At 47.7% G+C, this 18,509-nt stretch overlaps 1 protein-coding gene across 3 annotated transcripts in view; it reads right to left on the bottom strand.

The window, feature by feature from the left end:
* The window catches only part of Tie1 (tyrosine kinase with immunoglobulin like and EGF like domains 1), a 29,581-nt gene that overhangs the window by 10,290 nt on the left and 782 nt on the right, over positions 1–18,509 (bottom strand). The window contains exons 2-11 of one of the 3 annotated variants that reach the window (XM_023707848.1): positions 10,641–10,772; positions 8,875–9,020; positions 5,748–6,065; positions 5,564–5,674; positions 4,101–4,256; positions 3,826–3,957; positions 3,535–3,675; positions 3,217–3,345; positions 2,054–2,199; positions 1,683–1,827 (exon numbers count right to left, since the gene is read on the bottom strand). In XM_023707848.1, coding sequence (XP_023563616.1) covers positions 1,683–1,827; positions 2,054–2,199; positions 3,217–3,345; positions 3,535–3,675; positions 3,826–3,957; positions 4,101–4,256; positions 5,564–5,674; positions 5,748–6,065; positions 8,875–8,932 — 1,336 coding nt within the window. In that variant the 5' untranslated portion in view covers positions 8,933–9,020; positions 10,641–10,772. Of the gene's footprint in view, positions 1–1,682; positions 1,828–2,053; positions 2,200–3,216; positions 3,346–3,534; positions 3,676–3,825; positions 3,958–4,100; positions 4,257–5,563; positions 5,675–5,747; positions 6,066–8,874; positions 9,244–10,640; positions 10,773–18,509 lie in introns of those variants that run through there. The other 2 variants (XM_023707849.1, XM_004647596.2) reach the window with 2 other exon arrangements.

The following is an 18,509-nucleotide window of genomic DNA, read 5'->3' as shown; positions in this document are numbered from 1 at the left end:
AAGAAAGAAAGAAAGAAAGAAAGAAAGAAAGAAAGAAAGAAAGAAAGAAAGAAAGAAAGAAAGAGAAAAGAGAAAAGAACTTCTAATTCTCACAGCTACTTCTTAGATGGGGCTCCTCCTTAGGTCATGAATGAAGAAACTCAAGTTCAGAGGCTTTGAATAACTTGCCCAAGGACACACAACGAAGAGGGTTTGAACTTGGTCTGGCTGGTCAGGTCAGATTAATTGATTCTACCCCAGTTTCTGTGTTTCTGCCTGTCTTCTTAACTCCATGGTCACTGCCTCTATTCATGCCTCAGATTTTCTCCCCAGGTTAGTGCGTGAATGACTCCACAGGTTCCCTTCCCTCTTCCAAATACCAAACTGACTTTCTAGGAAAGAAGGAAGGAATAAAGGAAAGAAGGAAGGCTAGCTGGCTGGCTAAGGTGGATGCAGGGCAGTGAGCTGGAGGAGCACCTGGCAGGACTGAGCACATCAAGGGAGGTGCAGGTACAGTCTGGATCCTGAAGAGCCCCTTGTGTCTGCTTCACATAGAGGATGTGACTTCCAGGAGGCAGCTTTATATAGAACATACCTCTGAATCATATACAGTTCACTTCCACACTGGCTTCTGTCCCAGACCTCCACAGAAAATGCCCTACTCTTGGAGGTCTTGATGGGACTGGAGTCAGGAGAGGGATCTGGCTGTAGATCCCATGCACGAGAAGGGCTGACATCTTGGGACGAGATGCCATGTTAGATAATAAGGACATTCATTCACCACTGAGTCCACAAGACTGAACACCACACTGTGCCAGATGCCACTGTGCTGACAGCTTAATGCCTCACTTAGTTTAGTCTTCACACCAGTCCTACCTAGTAGTGCTAGTAAATGCTAATATCCCCATTTCATCGAGAAATGAACTACAAGAGCTTCTGTAACTGCTGGTGGTGATGGAACTAGAAATTTTAGAGATAGAATTTGAGACCACTCATCTGGATTCAAAGCCTTGGGTTGAGGCAGTGAGGAAAGGCTGATGGTAGATCCTGGTGGTAGAGGGGCTACCGGGGTGGGATGGTGAGGAACCAGGAAGCAGTGTGACAGTGAAAGAGAGTACAGTGACAGGTAACATTTGCATGGAGGAGATCAGAAGCAGAGAGAAATGGGGCCCTAGGCTGGCGGGGTTGGGGGAAGTGACCTGCTCAGGTTTGAGGTGCTGAGAATGTAAAGGGATACCTAGTTCAGGGAGGAAGTGTTTCTCTGAGCACTTCCCTCCTTATTCACCTGGCAGACTCCTATGCACGTGGTGCCTCTGTAGGTCACCTCAAGCAGGTCACCCTTGACCTTCATGTCCCCCTATAGACGCTCTTGCTCTAGTTAACTCAAAAGCAAGAAGCAGCATGCCAGAGGCAGAGTTAAAGGCACACTGTGTGATACCCGGCAGGCAGAAGACCAGATGAAGTTAGAGTGGCCCCAATTTCTGGGCCTTGGGATGTCCTTTTTAGATGGGACTGGGCTGTATTCTAGCCTTCACACTGCCCAGCTCCAACCTCTGATTGACTACAAGTCTTCTCCTTTGCCAGGAGCTGGGCTGTAACCTGAGATGCCCTTGCCATTTCTGCTTGGACTGGAGTCTGAGCAGCATCAGATAGCACCTTCTCTGCTCACTATCCATCCTCCATGGCCTTAGGTCATCACTGACCTTTGACATTGACCTTGAAGCGCTGGCTGTCTTGGCCTCCTGATGTGGACACTCGGCACTCCCAGAACCCGCTGTCCCCAACAACCAAGCGGGGCACCTCAAACTCAGCTGTGGTTTTGTCTGGCTCCACAATGGCCTTGGTGGACTAAGAGAGACAAGGAGAGGTACAGAAGACAGAGAATATGTACCCCCAAGGTCATCCACATGGAATGCTGGCGGGACAGAGGCCCAGTGGCAGCCACCACCCATCAGCCTGATCCTGCTTGAGCCCTGGCCAGGCCAGTGGGTAGAGCCTGAAGGGGCTGAAGGTCTGAGGAAGCAATCATAAAGCTGGGAGTAGGGACAAGGGCTTCACAGTCATTGCAGCTGACCTGAAGCACGGTACCGTCTGGCTTGCGTAGCTCCATGCTGCCTCGTACTGGGAAGGGGTTCCCTGCAGCGGCACAGTTGATCCGGGGCATTGTCTCTAAGTTGAACTCCAGTTCTGAGGCCACATTAAGGATTTGGGGGATCCGGTCTAGGGAGAGAGAGGACACTCACACTAGAGCTTCCTTAGGGTACACACATGGTCATGGCCACCAGTGTGCCTCTTGCCCCATGTTCTGCATCTCAGTGAGGCACCACCCTTCTTCCAGTCACTCAAGCCTGAGACTCCTCCAGCATGCTCAAGCAGCTGGTCAGCCTGCTACATCTCCTCACAACACATTTCCTAACATCCTCTAATACCAGTCAGCAGGACCCTTGCTATTTGCACAACCAGAGCACTATTGAGGCTTAAGAGCATCTGGTGCTCAGCCACAGATGCCTGCTTTTGCACTCTGCCCAGCAGTGAAAGGTCTGACCATCTTGTACTCCTTCAACAGTTCCCTCTTGTCCCTGGCCTGCTAAGTTGGCCCCCCAGCCTATTATGATTTAATCTCTTCTGACTACTTCCCCAGCCCCACTTCACTGCTCCGCTACCCAAGCCAGGCTCTCAACCCTTAGGCTTCCTGAGGCTTTGCTAGTGTTTTCCCTCTTTTTAAAAAATTTATTTATTTATTTATTTATTTATGTGTGTGTGTGTGTGTGTGTGTGTGTGGCCAGCTCAGCCCACCAGGGGGCGAGGCCGGCTGCCATGTGGTGCTGGGGGATTGAACCGCGGTCCCTGTGCTTTGCTAAGCTTGTTCTTTTGAGCCATCTTACCAGCCCAAGAGTCAGGACAGGGGCACGAACCGGTGACCTTGCGCTCTAGATCCCGGCGCGGGACCCACCGCGCCAGATCGCCGCCTTCCCTCTTGTCCTCTATATCCAACCTCAGGTCTCTCCCCCTCCCAGAAGCCTTCCCTGACTCTCACATGGTCAGGGGCCTCAGCTGGGCTCTCTTGCACTCTGGTCTGTCACCCTTCAAACTATGGTGAGAACTCCCGCTCTCTATTCCTTCAGGGAAGGATGTGGACCATGACAGAAGAAGAGGGCAAGTGTCTTCCAAGCCAAGGAGACTCATTTGGTGGAGGCTGACTTTCTTGGAAGATCACAGAGACCCAGGTGCTCCTACCTGACTTCTCACAGTGCACACCATGCCACCCAGAGGGGCAGACACAGCCGCTAAATCGATCACAGGTGCCACCATTCTGGCACTGGCACTGGAGGCGGCAATCAGCTCCAAAATGGCCAGGGGCACAGGCTGGGAAGAGAGGAGGTGTGGTTAGGAGGGATGGGTCAGGGGCCCAGAAAGCTCGGGTAGGGTGTGGCTGTACAACAGGCTGAGTGTACAGAGCCCTGGTCAGGTGACGGTGGAGGGCTTGGCATGTAAGTGGGTCAAAGTGAAGGTTCTGGGCTGAGCTTGTGGCGCAGAGGGTAGGTCAGTTCATACCTTCCTGGCACTGGCTTCCTCTCCAGCCAGACCCACAAGAACAGCCATAGGGATCTGGGAGGCAGAAGGTGAGTCCCCGACATCCAGATGTACCTGGACACTGCTCCTGGCAGCTCTGTCCAAAACGGCCCTCTCTGCAAGCTGGAGAGAAGGTGTGTGGGTGAGCCTGTCAGGTGCCAAGGTCTAGGACACAACCCACACCCTCCCTCTCCAAGCTCCATCCCATGATCCTAGGATCTTTCCTAGAGGCAGACACCCTTTTGTGCCTGGGTCCATTTCCATTCCCCTTACCCTGTTCACAGCGGGTACCAGTGAATCCAGGGGGGCACACACAGTCACCATTGTAGTCATGGCAGACACCGCCATGCAGGCAGCCTGGGCATTCCTTGATGCAGCCTGGACCCCAGCGCCCAGCCCCACAACCTGAAGGAAAGGGTCTTCAGCAGCTGAGCTTCTCCATCTGCCCCGGGCTGCTGAAGACTAGGGTAGCTCTGGGCACCTTGGGAAACCTGGGACCCACAGGAAGTACCCATACACCACCCCCAACCTCTGCCTTTGCCTCTGACCCCGCACAATGAGCCGAAAGAAGGCACTGCCCAGGGGGCTGGCTTCCAGGTAGGTGGCACTGTAGATGCCGCTGGATGACGGCTGCACATCTACGAGCTGAAGCAGGAATCGCCCATCCTTGGCCTCCTGCCAGTCCTGGTTATGGAAGTAGGATCCTGGGGGAGGGGGAAGGTCAGGGGCCTCAGCACCGCATGAGAACTATCACCTCCCTTGGCCCAAGTCACACTATGTGCCCCATGCACAGCTATCAACCCTGGGCAAGACCCCCACAAAATGCTAGTACTCAACCAAAAAGCTGAAAAGTACACTCTTTCTGTTCCACAAACCTTCAGGAAGTCACTACATTCCATTTGGTCCACCCTATCCTCATCTCAAAACAGCCCACTCTTCCCCACATCCAGGCCCCAGTGGTCCCTTTCCTGGGCACTGCACCCCTACCTCAGCCTCACATTTGGCAGCAAGAGAGATTCTTATAGAGCGACACCTTGTATCTCCCTGCTTACACTCTTACAGCTCTTCTCTGTGCTCAGGATAAAACTCAGCTCCTTAGCATTTTGTTTTCACCAGTTTGACCCCGATGAGCTCCTAAGCCCCATAGCTCTCCACACTCTCTGGCGCCCAACATTCCCGAGTTCCTGAACTGCTTGTTTCTCCTCTATAAACATCTGGTATTTCAGACCCTCCTGCCTTTCCTTGTCAGTTTCCTCTGCTGGAATGCCCTTCTTTCTTTGTTGGCTCCTACATCTTCCCGATTGCCCCGAACACAATTCAGGTGGCATATGAGGTCGCGCGCTTTCTGCTGCTCAGGCTGCACAGAAACTCTAGCGACACAGCCCTCCCTGCCTCCTTCCGCGTCTCCCATCAGTTCAGGTGGCCTGGTGCTTGAGGGAAGACTTCCGGGTGTCAGGGAAGGGGCCTCCCTCAGGAGCCCACGAAAGCAAGTCAGTGGAAACTGTGGGTCTGAGGCTGAGGGGGAAATCTTTGGAGCCACACAGGCAGGCTCAGACAGGGTCAGGGTGAAGGGAGGCTCAGGATGGAGATGCAGGGCTCTGGCCTACGCTTTAGCACACGTCTCTGGTGTCAAGGATCTGGGCTTGAGAAAGGCCTCCTGGGACTATGATGGGTATGTTGCTACCAGTTCGTTGCTTCCCCTTGTGGACTGTGGTTCTCTTCTCAAATAGGTTATATCATGGTCCCTGCTAGTTCCCAGAGAAGAGTCAAAGATGGCTGTTAACATGCTACTTAAGGAAGTATCTAATCACAGGCTCCTGGTCCTCTGAGTAAAGATCTAGAGATGAAAAGGATGCAGGTGCATCCCCTGGACCTGACCCAGGACAGAGAGGAGGCCCTGGAGGTAGGCAAGAATGGTTACAGGACTGAATCAGGGTAATGAGGTCAAAGTGGAAGATCCTCAGGCCATGGAAATGCTGGGTCCACCTGGCCAACCAAATGCCCCGCTCACCATTGTTCTTCCAGATCACATCTGTCTGCTTCTCCTTGTGCACACGTGCAGAAAGCACAGCTGTGTCGCCTTTGTTCACAGTGTGCGTGACCTTGTCTGGGAGCAGGTGGGCTGTGGGTGGGGGGTGGGTGTCAGTGGCTTGGGCATTATCCTGCTATGGCCCTTGCCCAACGGACAGACTCACCCCCGGGGCTGTTGTGAACGTAGACCACTCGAGTGCGCCGCAGCCCCGTGCCACCCACACAGGAGAATACGCCCACCAGGTCTGAAGGTTTGGAGAAGCCACGCAGTGTGACCTGGTGTGAGCCGTTGTGTGTCAGACGCAGGGGCTGCCTGGACGAGAGGGTGCGCACGATGCTGTTGTCCTTTTCCAGCAGCAGGGGTGGACTCCAGGGGTTGGGGCCCCTCCCCACCCCGGCCTCTCCGGACACGCAAGTCAGAAAGAAACGCTGAGGGTCAGTGAGGCGCAGGTTGGCCAGCAGCGTCAGGTCCACAGCAGCACCTAAGGCCAGGACATTAGTGATTTCACCATAGACCCATCTGACCCTCTGACTTCAGAGCCCCTGGTTCCAGGCCTCTGAGCTTATTGCACCCCTTTCATTCCCTGTCACTTCCCACAGATCTTGCAGGTACTTTATTTTGTCAGGTATTTTCATTCCCTTCTGTTCCTTTCCATGAGCACCAGCCCTTTGCCCTCAAATCTCTTGAAGAAAAACAAGAGTACAAATCCTTCTCGGGCTGCCCACACCCTCCCTCCTGCTGCCAGATGGCTTCCCTTTACAGCCCTGCCTTCGGAGGGAATGATCTATGTTTCCTTACTTTATTCCCTTTTCCTGACTCCCCTCTAGAAGGGCTCTCTGAGGCCCCTGGAGCTGCTTTTCCCTGCCCCTCACCATGAGGCTGCAGGCTAGGACCATCATCTAGACCTGAAGTTTCCTGTAGGGCCCCCTCCTTGTCCCTATAGAAACTGAGAAACGTTTGTTGTGGTGTTAAGGGGGGCCTAGAGCAAAAACGAAGCTGGCCTTGTGTGGTCCAGTGAGGAGGGTAGGCCAGGGTCCAGAGGGACAGTTACAGATGGATCTTGGCCTTTGCCTTCCAGGTGCTTACAGCCCAGTGGGAGGGAGGCACAGCCAGAGCTGCCAGATGCAGGGTGCTGTACACGGGAGTCGAGAGGGGTGACTAAGCCAGCCTGGGGAGGGCTTCCTAGCCCAGTAAGCCTGAAGGCTTCTAAAGCTCAGGCAGGACCCAGTGGGTGAGCAGAAGACGGACAGACAGAGGTCAGGGGCAGGGAAAGGGCTGCTCAGGCAGAGGAAAGCCTTGGAAAGAAAACTGACCATCTGGAGGGGCTGTCAAACTGATATGACCAGAGCACAAAATGTGTGCCCTGGGGTGGGCAGAGATGAGGCGGAGCCAATTCCAGGCCAGAGTAGGGCCAGTGCAGCTAGCTGGCCTCAGCTGCACAACTCGGTGATCTCCAGGGGCCCTCCTTCCTAGGTCCTGCCTGTTAACTCTTGTCAAGTAACTAATTAATTCAAAGGCCACTTGACCCATCAGTTAATATTGGTCAAGAGTCTACCATGCATAAACAAAGCTGGCATTTCTCGGCTGCCTACCTGCACCCTTTTTTCAGCTGCATCCTCATGACTTCCCGTGAAGTTGATATCCTTATTTTATAGAGGAGGTAATAATTATTCTACAGGCTTCCTTGAGTAAGCATGTCTACCTCTTCGGCTTTAACAATCATATCTGAGTCAGTAACCCTGGGATGGCCTTGAGCTTGGAACTGAATTTCTACCAACCTGTCCCAAACCTGTTTCCCTCCCGTACTCCCTGACTCATCAGGCAGCACCTGCCACCTGAGACGCTGTGGAGTCACAGCACACTCCCACTGCACAACCTGTGTTTACTCTGTGTCAGTTAGGTACTGAGCACTCACCAGACATTCTCTCGTTCTATTATCCTGACTAACCTGGGATGTGAGTGTTTATTATCCCTACTTTATCGCCAGGGAGCAAAGGCTCAGAGGAGTTAAGCCACTTGCCCAAGGTCATACAATTACTACCCAGCAAAGGCAGGGTGCTTAATTCTAACATCCATACTATTAAACTTTATGTTGGCCACCCCAACCAGTCATAAACTTTTGCAGGTTACTTTCTAAAGTTTCTTGACTTCATTGCTATCTCCTAAGCCTTCATCTGTTCAGCCCGCATCCCTGCTCATGTCAAGCATCCCAGAAGCCACAAACTCTTTCCCTGGCTCATCCTCTAAAGAGATCCATCTACGGCTCCAAACCACCCTGTGATTGTCTCACTTACAACCTTCCATGGCTCCCCACTGCCCTCAGGATAGCAGGCATCCTCCTGAGCCCCTTGCTCTCACACTGCCCCTTCAGCTGCTTTCCCTACAGCGGCTCTTCCTCCACCTTCCTGAGACTCCCAGTTATTATGCTAGTTACCAACCTCTTAGTGAAAGCTTTCCTGACTCCATTTTTGTCCATTACCCAAGTGAAAATAATCAGATCCTCTGTCGCTCCTTGCATCTGTCTCTCTTTAGCTTTCATCCTGTCCTTTGTTTCCCCATTAGACCATGAATCACACAAATTTAGTATCTATGTTCTGTCCTCCAACCAGTAACTGAAGGAATCAGTCGATACTTATGCAGAAACTCCTTCCATGTGGTCTCGTGCCAAACGCTCTGCATACATCATCTCATTTAAATCCCACATCAGCCAGCAGCAGTCAGGATCGTTACAACCCATCGTATAGGCCTAGAGTTTGCCAGTCTGTTAACTAATGGACTACTGTCGATGCTAGTAGACATTTTTCCAGGGAATAAATGAGCCTTACACACTGGGCCTGTGAGCACCCACAGAAGACGTTCCAGGAATCCTTTAGTAGCTGCTTCTCTCCCTTCCCCTATCCTTGAGCAGCAGTGATTTCTAGCACTTGACTGAGTTTTCTTGGCCCTAATCTCACTTTTTGTTGGACCAGAGTCATGGCACTGATGATAGGGTTTCTTTTTTCCCCAATTTTTAAAAATTGTGGTAAAATATACATTACTTAGAATTTACCCTCTTAACCTGCTGTAAACATACAGTTCAATGTTGTAGAATCATCCATAACAGTGTGCAAACATCCCCAGCATCCATCTCTAGAACTGTTTTCATCTTGTAAAACAGAAACTCTGGACCCATTAAACCAGAATTCCCCAGCCCCTGTCTGTGTCTTTGTGATTCCACAGGTTCTTCCAGGGAGAGTGGAACTAGGGCCTTGTGGCCTAGAAATGGGGTATGGGGCTTGGGGAAGACTTACCAACATCAGAAGCCAGAAGAAGAATGGGGAGCAGGAAAGGGAGCCCCAGCCTGACCATGCTCTGGAGGCTGATGCAGGCCAGCCAGGACCAGCTGGGCCTGGGGTTTGCTGTGGGTCTGAGCACTCTGCCAGTGCTGATCAGTGCGCTGGAGCAGGAGGAAGAGGAAATGAGGTGTCTCTGGAGGGAGGGGTAGCAGGGAGAGGGGTGGGGAGAAGTGATCCGCTTCCCAGCGGGTGGGCCTCCCAGCAAGCCCCCCAAGGCTGGGGACGCTAGAGCTAGAAGGTCAGGGACCACTTGAAGGGGGAGTTATGGCAAGGACAAAACAGGGGACACTTGGGCTGGTTTTCCCATTCCCTCCCTCCCTCCAGTCCTCAGTCTTGCTGGCATGCGGGAGGCAGGAAAGGGAGGAAGCCAGTGGCTTCCGCCTATTGAGGAGGTTTGGAGAGAGGACATTGTTCTAGGGTCTCCCCTCCTCCCAGCACATACCTACATGTGGGCATGTTCGACAGGACATAGTTACATGGGATTCTAGAGTGCAGTTCACTTATAACTCAAAGATCTTGGATCTGGGAGCGTACATACTCAGCAGAACACAGGCTCAGGTTCCCAGCTGAGTGTGGTGGCACATGCCTATAATCCCAGCACTTGGGAGGCTGAGGCAGGACAAGACAGCTTAATTTTCCCATGTGTAAAATGAGAGTGATACCAAAAAAAGGCTATTCTTTTTTAAATTTTTTTATTGGCTGAGACAGGATCTCACTATATAGTTCAGGCCGGCCTTGAACTCACTGTATAGCCCAGACTGGCCTCAAAATTTCAGGGAGCCTCCTGCTTAAGTCTTCTAAGTACAAAAAGTCCCAGGAGAATTGTTGATTCCTAGAGTGGCATGAAAAAGTCCAGGAAAGAGCTCCCCATCATATGCATAATCCCCTTTCTACATGTCAAGGCAGGAACAGCTTTCCCTAGGCAGGCTCTGGGTAAGGGTGGGTGAGTGACTGCTGCCTTAGACTTAGCTCATCTTGGTCCAGGATCTCTGAACCTGGGATGAAAAAGAGGCTGGAAAATGCAGGGACCATTTATATGGTAGAATGGTAGGCAGTGTAGGTTTGTGTGGAACTCGCCCTTGGTTCTGGAAAACTGGATGGCTCAATGTGCAAATATGTGGAGAACACGTGGGCAAAATCACCCTTCTTGAAGATGATACGGTTGTTGACACAAATGCATGAAGACTGAGACACTGTGACACTGGCACGTGCAAGAGTCTAGGCCATCTATCCAACCTACTTTCAACTGGGAAACAAAACCTATCAGGAATGACCTATAGATAAGGAAAAGACAAATGTTGCAGTTTGTACACAAGAATCCTTATTGTAAAACAATGTTCTATAGACATAAAAGTACCGTTCACATGTGTTGAGTTTATGTAACAAGTAATTTGAATAGCATCAGTTTACAAACAGCATATGCCAAATGAAATGTCATTGCCCAAACAAACATTGAGTAGGCTGTGTATACATCTGCTGTTCTTAAACCATGATGTATGTCTTGATGTCTTAGTCACTGGAAAATTAGAGGCCAAATAAATCTTAAATCTTAATTCAAACATGTAGTTCTATACCTAGTAATGTTAGTCCTGTGACCCCCAACAAGTAAAATGGATAGTGATAGAACTAAAGGTCATTTATATAAAAATAATAAAAACAAAAATAGCTGCTTGACCAATTCAACATGAGGCTGATAATTCACTGCTAACAAAGCCACTTACCCCCAAGCAGTGGGGATTCCAGATGAGGGTATGTGGACACAAGCAGGTGTACACAAGATTCCTTCTGTGGTACCATGTTACAGACAGTTGTCCCATCTCCTGTCTCCTCTTGGCTGTGAATTTCTGTATGACCTTGATAAGTTTAAGCAGTCTTGGTCAATTTTTTCCTGAGATTAGGAATTGAACTCAGGTCCTTTGCTCTGAACTAGTCCCAGAATGTTTTATATTTTATATTTATAGTATATTTTATTTTACTTTGAAGACAAGGTTTTGCCAAGTTGCTCAGTAGGCTAAGCAGGGCTTTTACTTATGATCCTCCTGCTTCAGTCTCCCAGAGTGCTGAGATTACAAGCATGTACCACCATGCTTGGTTTGGGGAAATATTTTGTAAGATGCTTCTCTGCTGGAAATTTCTTGATGCTTTCGTGATGATTGTATCTGGGCTCTAAGTTTTTGGGAGGAAGATTCTAGCAGTAATATATTTTCACTGCATCACATCAAAGGCATGTCATAGCAACATATCCTATCATTGATTTTGACCATAATCCCCTGGTTGAGGTGATATTTGTTGGGGTTCTCTGGGGGGCCTGCCCCTTAGCTCAGTTCTTTAAGTGGCTGCTTCAACAAAGCAGTCAGGCTCAGGTTGCTGTGGTTTGATTCCCAGAACTCAAGATAGCCAGTCATGCCTTGAAGGCATTCGGAGCAAAAAAAAAAAAAAAAAAAAACAACAACAAAAAAAACACTTCTGTTGGGGTTCTCTGCTGTGAAGTTATTATTTCCTCCTCTCTTTCCAAACTGTACTTTTTGGAGAAGTCATGATACACAGTTCATATTAAGGAAAGGGAATTTATAACCTTTTCCCTTAAATGTGGAATACCTATGTAAATTACCCAGAATTCTTGTGAAAATCAGATTTATCTGTTTTCACCCATTTCTATATTTATTACCACTATGGACTCATGGATTTTCATATTACACTTTGGATTATAACCCAACGGTACTACACCAGGCCTGGTGGCACATGCCTATCATCCCAGCACTCGTGAGGCTGAGGCAAGAGGATCACTTTGAGTTAAAAGGCCAACCTGGGCTACATAGTGAGTTCAAGGCCAATCTCAACTACATAGCAAGAACCTGTCTCAAAAACAAAACAAGATAAAGCAAAGTAAAATACAAAACCCAACAGTACTTTAACAGCACTTTTGTTTTGTTTTGTGTTTTTGAGAAAGGGTCTTGCTCTATAGTCCAGGCTGGTCTTAAACTTGCACTGATCCACCTGCTTCAGCCTCCTGAGTACATGGATTACAGGTATCCTCCATCATGCCTGACTGTATTTACTTTTCTATAATTTTTCATCTTCAGGGGCTGGGGAGATGACTCAGTAGAATAAATGCTTGCTTGGCAAGCACAAGGGCCTGAGTTCAATCTCCGGTTCTGGAAAAAAAAATTATCTTCATGATATTTCTACATTAATCTGTTGGGTTTTATGTGGCTTTGATTTTTTTATTGCTACACACTTGTAGTACTTAAAAATTTACATTTATTGTGTAAGCTGGTGCATGTACATGACGTTTAATTCTTTATTATCACCTTCCTTTCTTTTCCCTGAATCTCTTGGACCTCATTAGATAGGTACATAGGGAATAAAACTATATATATCAGGGAAAAAAACTTGTATAAATATCTTAATATTGAATTATTGAGACATGAGATTAATATGATTAATTTGTCCTGTACAATTACAAGTGGTGCTCAAATTGGAGCCCATTGGCTTCTAGGCATTTGTTAGCACAGTGAACTGCTAAAGTGTGTACACATTTTTTGTCCTTTTCTCTCTTCTTGCAGAAATGGTGCAACTGGGACCTATTTGGGTGAGATTGTTACGGAGATTATGCATAAAAAAATGCTGATGAAATTTTGGTCTGGATCAAAAGGCTATAGGAGGGGGCTGGTGAGATGGCTCAGTGGTCTAAAGCATCTACTTAGAACAAGCTTAGCTAAAGCACAGGGACCGCGGTTTGATCCCCCAGCACCACATGCCAGTCAGCCCCACCCCCTGGTGGGCTGAGCTGGCCACACACACACACACACACACACACACTAAATAAAATTAAAAAAAGAAAAAAAAAGAAATTATAAAAGGCTATAGGAGAAGAAAATGGCTCTCTCCAAGTTGCCCTCCCACATGGACCTTGGGGGGCCTGGGGATGCAGCTCAGTGGTAGAGTACCCGCTTAACATGTGGTGAGGCCCCAGATTTGATCCCCAGCACCACTAAAACAAAACAAAATTGCTGTCATGGTCATTTGAATGAGTGTCAAGTTGGTCCTCTTCTAAGTAATGGAGATCTCTCCCAAGAAAACCTGCCAGACTGGGGTGGATTACATGTATCCATGCAATTATTTTTCAAAAGAAACCCAATGAAAGCCCTCTCTTCAGATTTAGGTGAAGTGATTATGCATGAACTATTTAATGTCAGTATGTGAAAATGAATGCTGCTTTGTTCTGCTCAGAGTTTTTAAAGGAAACAAATATTCCAATATGCCTTTTTTCCCTCCCAAATTACATTCCTATATTCTCTGAAAGTATGTCCTTGTGTCTTGGAGCCTAAAATATTTTGAAAAGCATTTGAGGTATTTCTTTGTTATGTGAAGGCCCAAATGTTTGTGACTTTTACATGTTCCATCAGTGTCAGACTCGGTAACAACCGCCTTTTGAAGGACCAAGTATGTATTGCCCAAGCATTTCATTTACTTTCAGTTAAAATAAATAAAAGAGATTAACCCAATTCCTCAGTCACTTTTTTCATGTTTATCTGCAAAGAAAGGAAAAAAAATCTTTTCTTGAAAGAGTAATTTTTAAAAGCATTTTCTTAAGTTGATAGTAACAATAGTACTTTCACTTAACTTTGGCAGCAATTGATGACATACTGTCCATTTGAAAACAATTTTTGCTGTTTTTCCAGGAAATCACTTCGTAGTGAGAGGAAGTTTGTCAGCAAATCCTTTTGGAACATCCAGCTAAGGCTGTGTCCTGAAATTAGCAAGTGTGTGTGTGTGTGTGTGTGTGTGTGTGTGTGTGTGTGTGTGTGTGTTCTCTTGGGCTGAAAAGATGAGCCAGGTGTTTGTGACAAGCTGTGATGAGGACTGCAGATTACTTGGAACCCATTGTGTTCTTTTCCTTGTTGGAAAAAGAAAGCTTCTAAAAACAAGCCTTTATTTAAAGTGCATGCAACAAGGCTTTGAATGAAGTCTCTTTTGTACAAACTGCTTGACAAAGGCCATTTGGCTCTGAGGAGTCTTGTGAGGCCACAAGCTGACAGCAACATCCCACCCAGTGTTTGAATAGTCTGAAGCTCAGACTTACTTAAAGCATGACCAGCTTTTATTGATTGACTTTAGTCAGAATGAAATTTACCCAGTAATTCAAACAGAGTCTTGCCAGGTGTGGTGGCACATGACTGTAATCCCAACATGCAGAAGGCTGAGGCAGGAGGATTGCCACAAGTTTGAGTCCAGCCTGCTATATGGGGAGTTTAAGGCCAGCCTGGAATACCTAGCAAGATGTTGTTTTAAGGGGGCCAGGGAGATGGCTCAGTGGAATAAGCACTTCCCTGGCAAGCGCAAGGGCCTGAGTTCAATTCCCAGTTCCACCAAAAAAAAAAAAAAAAAAAAAAATCCTGTCTTAAATCAACAAACAGAACAACCCCCCCCCATGGGGGGGGAACAACTAAGTAACAAGACATACCAGGGTATTATGCTAGAATACCACAAACCTCAGTTATAACAGTTAATAGCTATTGAACACTTACTGGGGCCACAACAAGATGACAGCTGCATTTCGCAGGTTCTCAGCTTTTGGAGATAGGCTTCTTTCTTTCTTTCTTTCTTTCTTTCTTTCTTTTTTTGTAGTCCAGCCTGGCTTTTATTTATTTATTTTTGCTTTTTTTTCTGGTTTCCAAATTTATTTATTTTTAATAATTTTATTGAGAGACAAATAGCAATGAAACAGTTTCAAAACCAATTACTAGCACAGTTTCAATAATTAATACATTGCATCTTGTTGTCTTAGTGGTTATTCATTGTACAAGATGCAGACATGATGTTCTGTCCGCAGACATTACTAGAACAAATCTCTTGGGGACCGGGGAGATGGCTCAGTGGAGTAAGTGCTTCCCTGGCAAGCGTAAGAGCTTGAGTTCAATCCCTGGTTCCGCCAAAAACCCAAAACAAACCAAAAAACAAATCTCTCTATTAATTGAATTAAGAGAATGCAGGTTTCATTATTATTATGCCCATTTTGCAGATAAGGAAGCTGACGGATGCTTCCTTGGCTTAAGTGATGGTGCTCAGCTTTGACCCCAGAGAGTCTGATCCCTAGCCAGAGAGCTTAATTATGCACTGCCTGTTAGACTGTATTATCTAGATAGGAAGCCGATGAAGTTTCTGCGGGCACATGCAGGAAGGCTTGCTACCTTCGGTGCATGACATCCCCCAAAATAAGTTAAGAAACATAGTCCTTAGCTACTCAGGAAGCATTAGAGATTTTATTCTGGAAGAAGCAGTGATTTGGGCTCTGTATTGTTATGATGGAATGGAGCCCTATGAAGGGCAAAGGGCAGACCAAGACAGCCTGGCAGGCCCCAGCCAGAGGGGCATCTTGCCTTTAAGTCGCACCGGGCCACAGTGGAATTCTGGAACCACTAGCAGGTGCAACAGCACACATGACACAAATGACTCATTGTCCTTTTGCCTCAAACAACAGCAAGCCTATGCAGCATACAAAGCACATTTTATGAGGGAACAGTCTCCATGGCTCCGCCCACACCTTCCTTGAAGGATCTGCACATGGCACTGCTTTCTGATCCTTCAAGTTAATTTAAATGTTAGTTTGGGTCAGGGAGATAGCTCAGTAGAATAAGCTCTTGCCTGGCAAGCACAGGGTCCTGAGTTCAATCCCCAGTACTACAAAAAAAATTTTAAAAAGATAAATGTTCAGTTTGAGGACCAGTAATAGTAACAAAAAGTTCAATTGTGCTTCTGATCACTACCCTTAGCACTTCTGGCCACTGTGGCTAGGGATGACAAAGGTGTGAAGCTACTTGCATTTTGTTAACCCCTCTTCAGTGAAGGTGTAGAGGGACCTGACCTCATGCTCCTGAATGTTGGATTCAAGAGAACCCCACGAGCTGTGTGTGATTGCCATCCCGTTGGCAATGAAAGGATTAAAACCCTAAACAAAAGAATTTCAGTGAAAGACACCCTGCTCTGGATAAGTTGTAAGATAGCAACAAACCTTCTGATATAAGACTCATTCATTTCTTTAAATGAGTCCTAACCCATCTTCTCTAAAAAGATATATCTTCTTATCTGAAGCTAAAGGCTTTCTGTGAGCCTTCAGCTTTAGATAAGAGAGGATTGGTTTTGTCAAAACCACAGTTGTAGGATTTTTTGGGGGTGGGTGCTCAGGATGACTTCAGGGCAGGTCCGGTTTGGCTTGAGGATGAGGGGATTGAACTACAGCATCCGGAACCTGACTGCTTTGTTTTAGCAGGCACTTAAAACACCTGAGCTAATGGGCAGGCCCCCCCCCAAAAAAAAAACCCACAGTTGTCAACAATATAATTTTAAGCACAATATGGGTGCTACAAGGAACTGAATGATCAAGGAAAAGATACTGTTTAGATAGTCATCCTTATTACTGAGACTCTTTCCATATACTCAAGCTCTTATAAAAATCCCAATCTCTACTCTGACTTCCGGATTCCTCTCTTGGAAACTTGCCCACTGCTGCATGCTCCCCCACAGCATATCCCGATCTAAATAAACTCTTAGCTTTCTGTATTCTTTGTCTATTGGTAAAACTGTTGTTACTGCTTGCGTTATTGGCTCTGTCACTGGGCCTCTGTATAGGCCCTCTGCCATCTTGCATGGCACTGCAGTATTGCCCTGATCTTAGGTCTCCTAGAAAGATCCTCTGAATTTCCGTCCTGACTTAATGATGACTGAATTAGAGGGATCGCTTTTACCAAACTTCAAGGCCAAGCCCCAGTGGGATTTGCAGGAGGCTCTGAATGCTGGAGCAGGTCTAGGAGGTCCGTGGTGAGGAAGGCCAGCCTCCTGGGCAGGAGAAGGCTGAAAGGAGAAAGAGGCCCAGGACCTCCAAAGGATGCTTCTAGGCCCCACAGGGGGCTGGCTCCATCTGGGAGTCTGGAAGTGCCTGGAAGCATGGGAAATGAGTACCTCCCTCTAGAGGCTTGCAAAGAAGTGACATCTGATTGTAACAACAGATCCTGCCACACACACACAATGGATCCCTATCACCAGTTCTTAACCTGGGAGCAACCCCCCTGGAACTCTTAAGGATGCATCCCTCATTCAACAAGCTTTTTAGTGCCAGCTCTTTGAACACAGTCCCGAATGTGCATACACTCATTGTCCGGCTCTCATCAGCTTCGCAAAAAGGCTCTGCAACCACCCCACAAAGAAGACCTTTAGAAGTCCTGCTTGCTGCAGCGAGGGGTTGCATCTGACAGAACAAGGAGCTGGTGGGGTTGGGTACAGGACTGCTCATGCTTTTGCTTGTTCAGCATCCACTCGCTGCTTGGACAGCAGAACCCCAGCTTCCTTTAGGAAATACAATAACATCTTTGGAGGGAAGTGATTGTTAACTGTCACTCAAGAAACTGAACACCTTAACAAGAAATCGTACTCATTGGTGTGGAAAAACAGCTGTAGGTAGTAACTGTACGTAACTATAAAAACGTGCTAGACTTGGAGTTGGGAAGCCTGGGTTGAGCTGTGGCTGTTATTTAAGCATAGAGCTTTTAGAATGTTATCCTTAGACTTCTAATTCAGAGGGCTAACCACATCCTGCAGAATAGAGAAGCACCTCCAAGACCATGCCACGGTTTGTATCCTATGATTTTTCCTTATCGGAAACTGTACCCCCTGGCCAGCCTCAATTCCCCATCATCCCCTGTCCACCATCTCCTGTCTTTCCCCTTACCTTCTCTGACACTCTAGAAATTGCTCCTAAAATCCTGGATCATTCTGTGTCCCCCCCCCCCCCGCCATGCCCACTTTTCTCCTTACCCTGTCTGGATGCGGGGAGTGTCATCATGACCCATCCTTTGCCTAAAGCTTGGCTCCTTAGCCTGCTTTCATTTTATCTCATTTGCCTGGCAAATCCTCAGTCCCAGTTAAACCCTCTCTCCATTTCCTCCCCAACTGTACTACAGTGGCTGGAAAACAAAAGCAGTCACTCCGGATGGCTATGGCCCTTCCTCTCCAAGGGAGGACCAAGTGCTCCCTTGCGAGCCTGTTACATTGCTGGCCTGGCCTTTCTCCAGCGTCTGGGTTGTTAAATTCACACCTTTTCTTCTTGCCTCCATTCTCGGTACCCCCGAGAAGAAAGTACCCTTTCAGTACTTTCCATTTTTCACTCTCAACTGAGGATAGTCTGGAAAAACAGAAACCATCATTAGAAAATATCCTCAGGCTCCCACCACAGACCTAATGTATTCGACTTGTTCAGGCCATCTTTCTCCAGTGCTTTAGAGGGACTCTGTCACTCTGTTCAAGGCCAGCCCCTCGCACCTGATCCCACCCTATGCTTCCTCAAGGACTTCACCCTCCTGTCCTTTTTCCTTTCTTCTTCATCATCGAGTTCCTGTCATACCTGGATTACTCTGACCAGCTGGTCTAACAGTTTAGCCTTAAAAAGAAGGTCCCACCTCAAGCTGTCACCCTTCCCCAGTGTTACCTACTGCTCTACACTTTCCATAGCAGACTTCCCTGGAGGCAGGTTCCCCACTTCCTCTGCCTGTATACTCATGCAGTCTTTTAATCAGGTATTTGTCCCCTGAGTA

This window comes from Octodon degus, unplaced genomic scaffold (assembly GCF_000260255.1).
Source record: "Octodon degus isolate 3935 unplaced genomic scaffold, OctDeg1.0 scaffold00315, whole genome shotgun sequence".
NCBI classification, from domain to species: domain Eukaryota; kingdom Metazoa; phylum Chordata; class Mammalia; order Rodentia; family Octodontidae; genus Octodon; species Octodon degus.
Note: the sequence above shows the minus strand (reverse complement) of the source record. Positions and strands in the feature narration are given on the sequence as shown.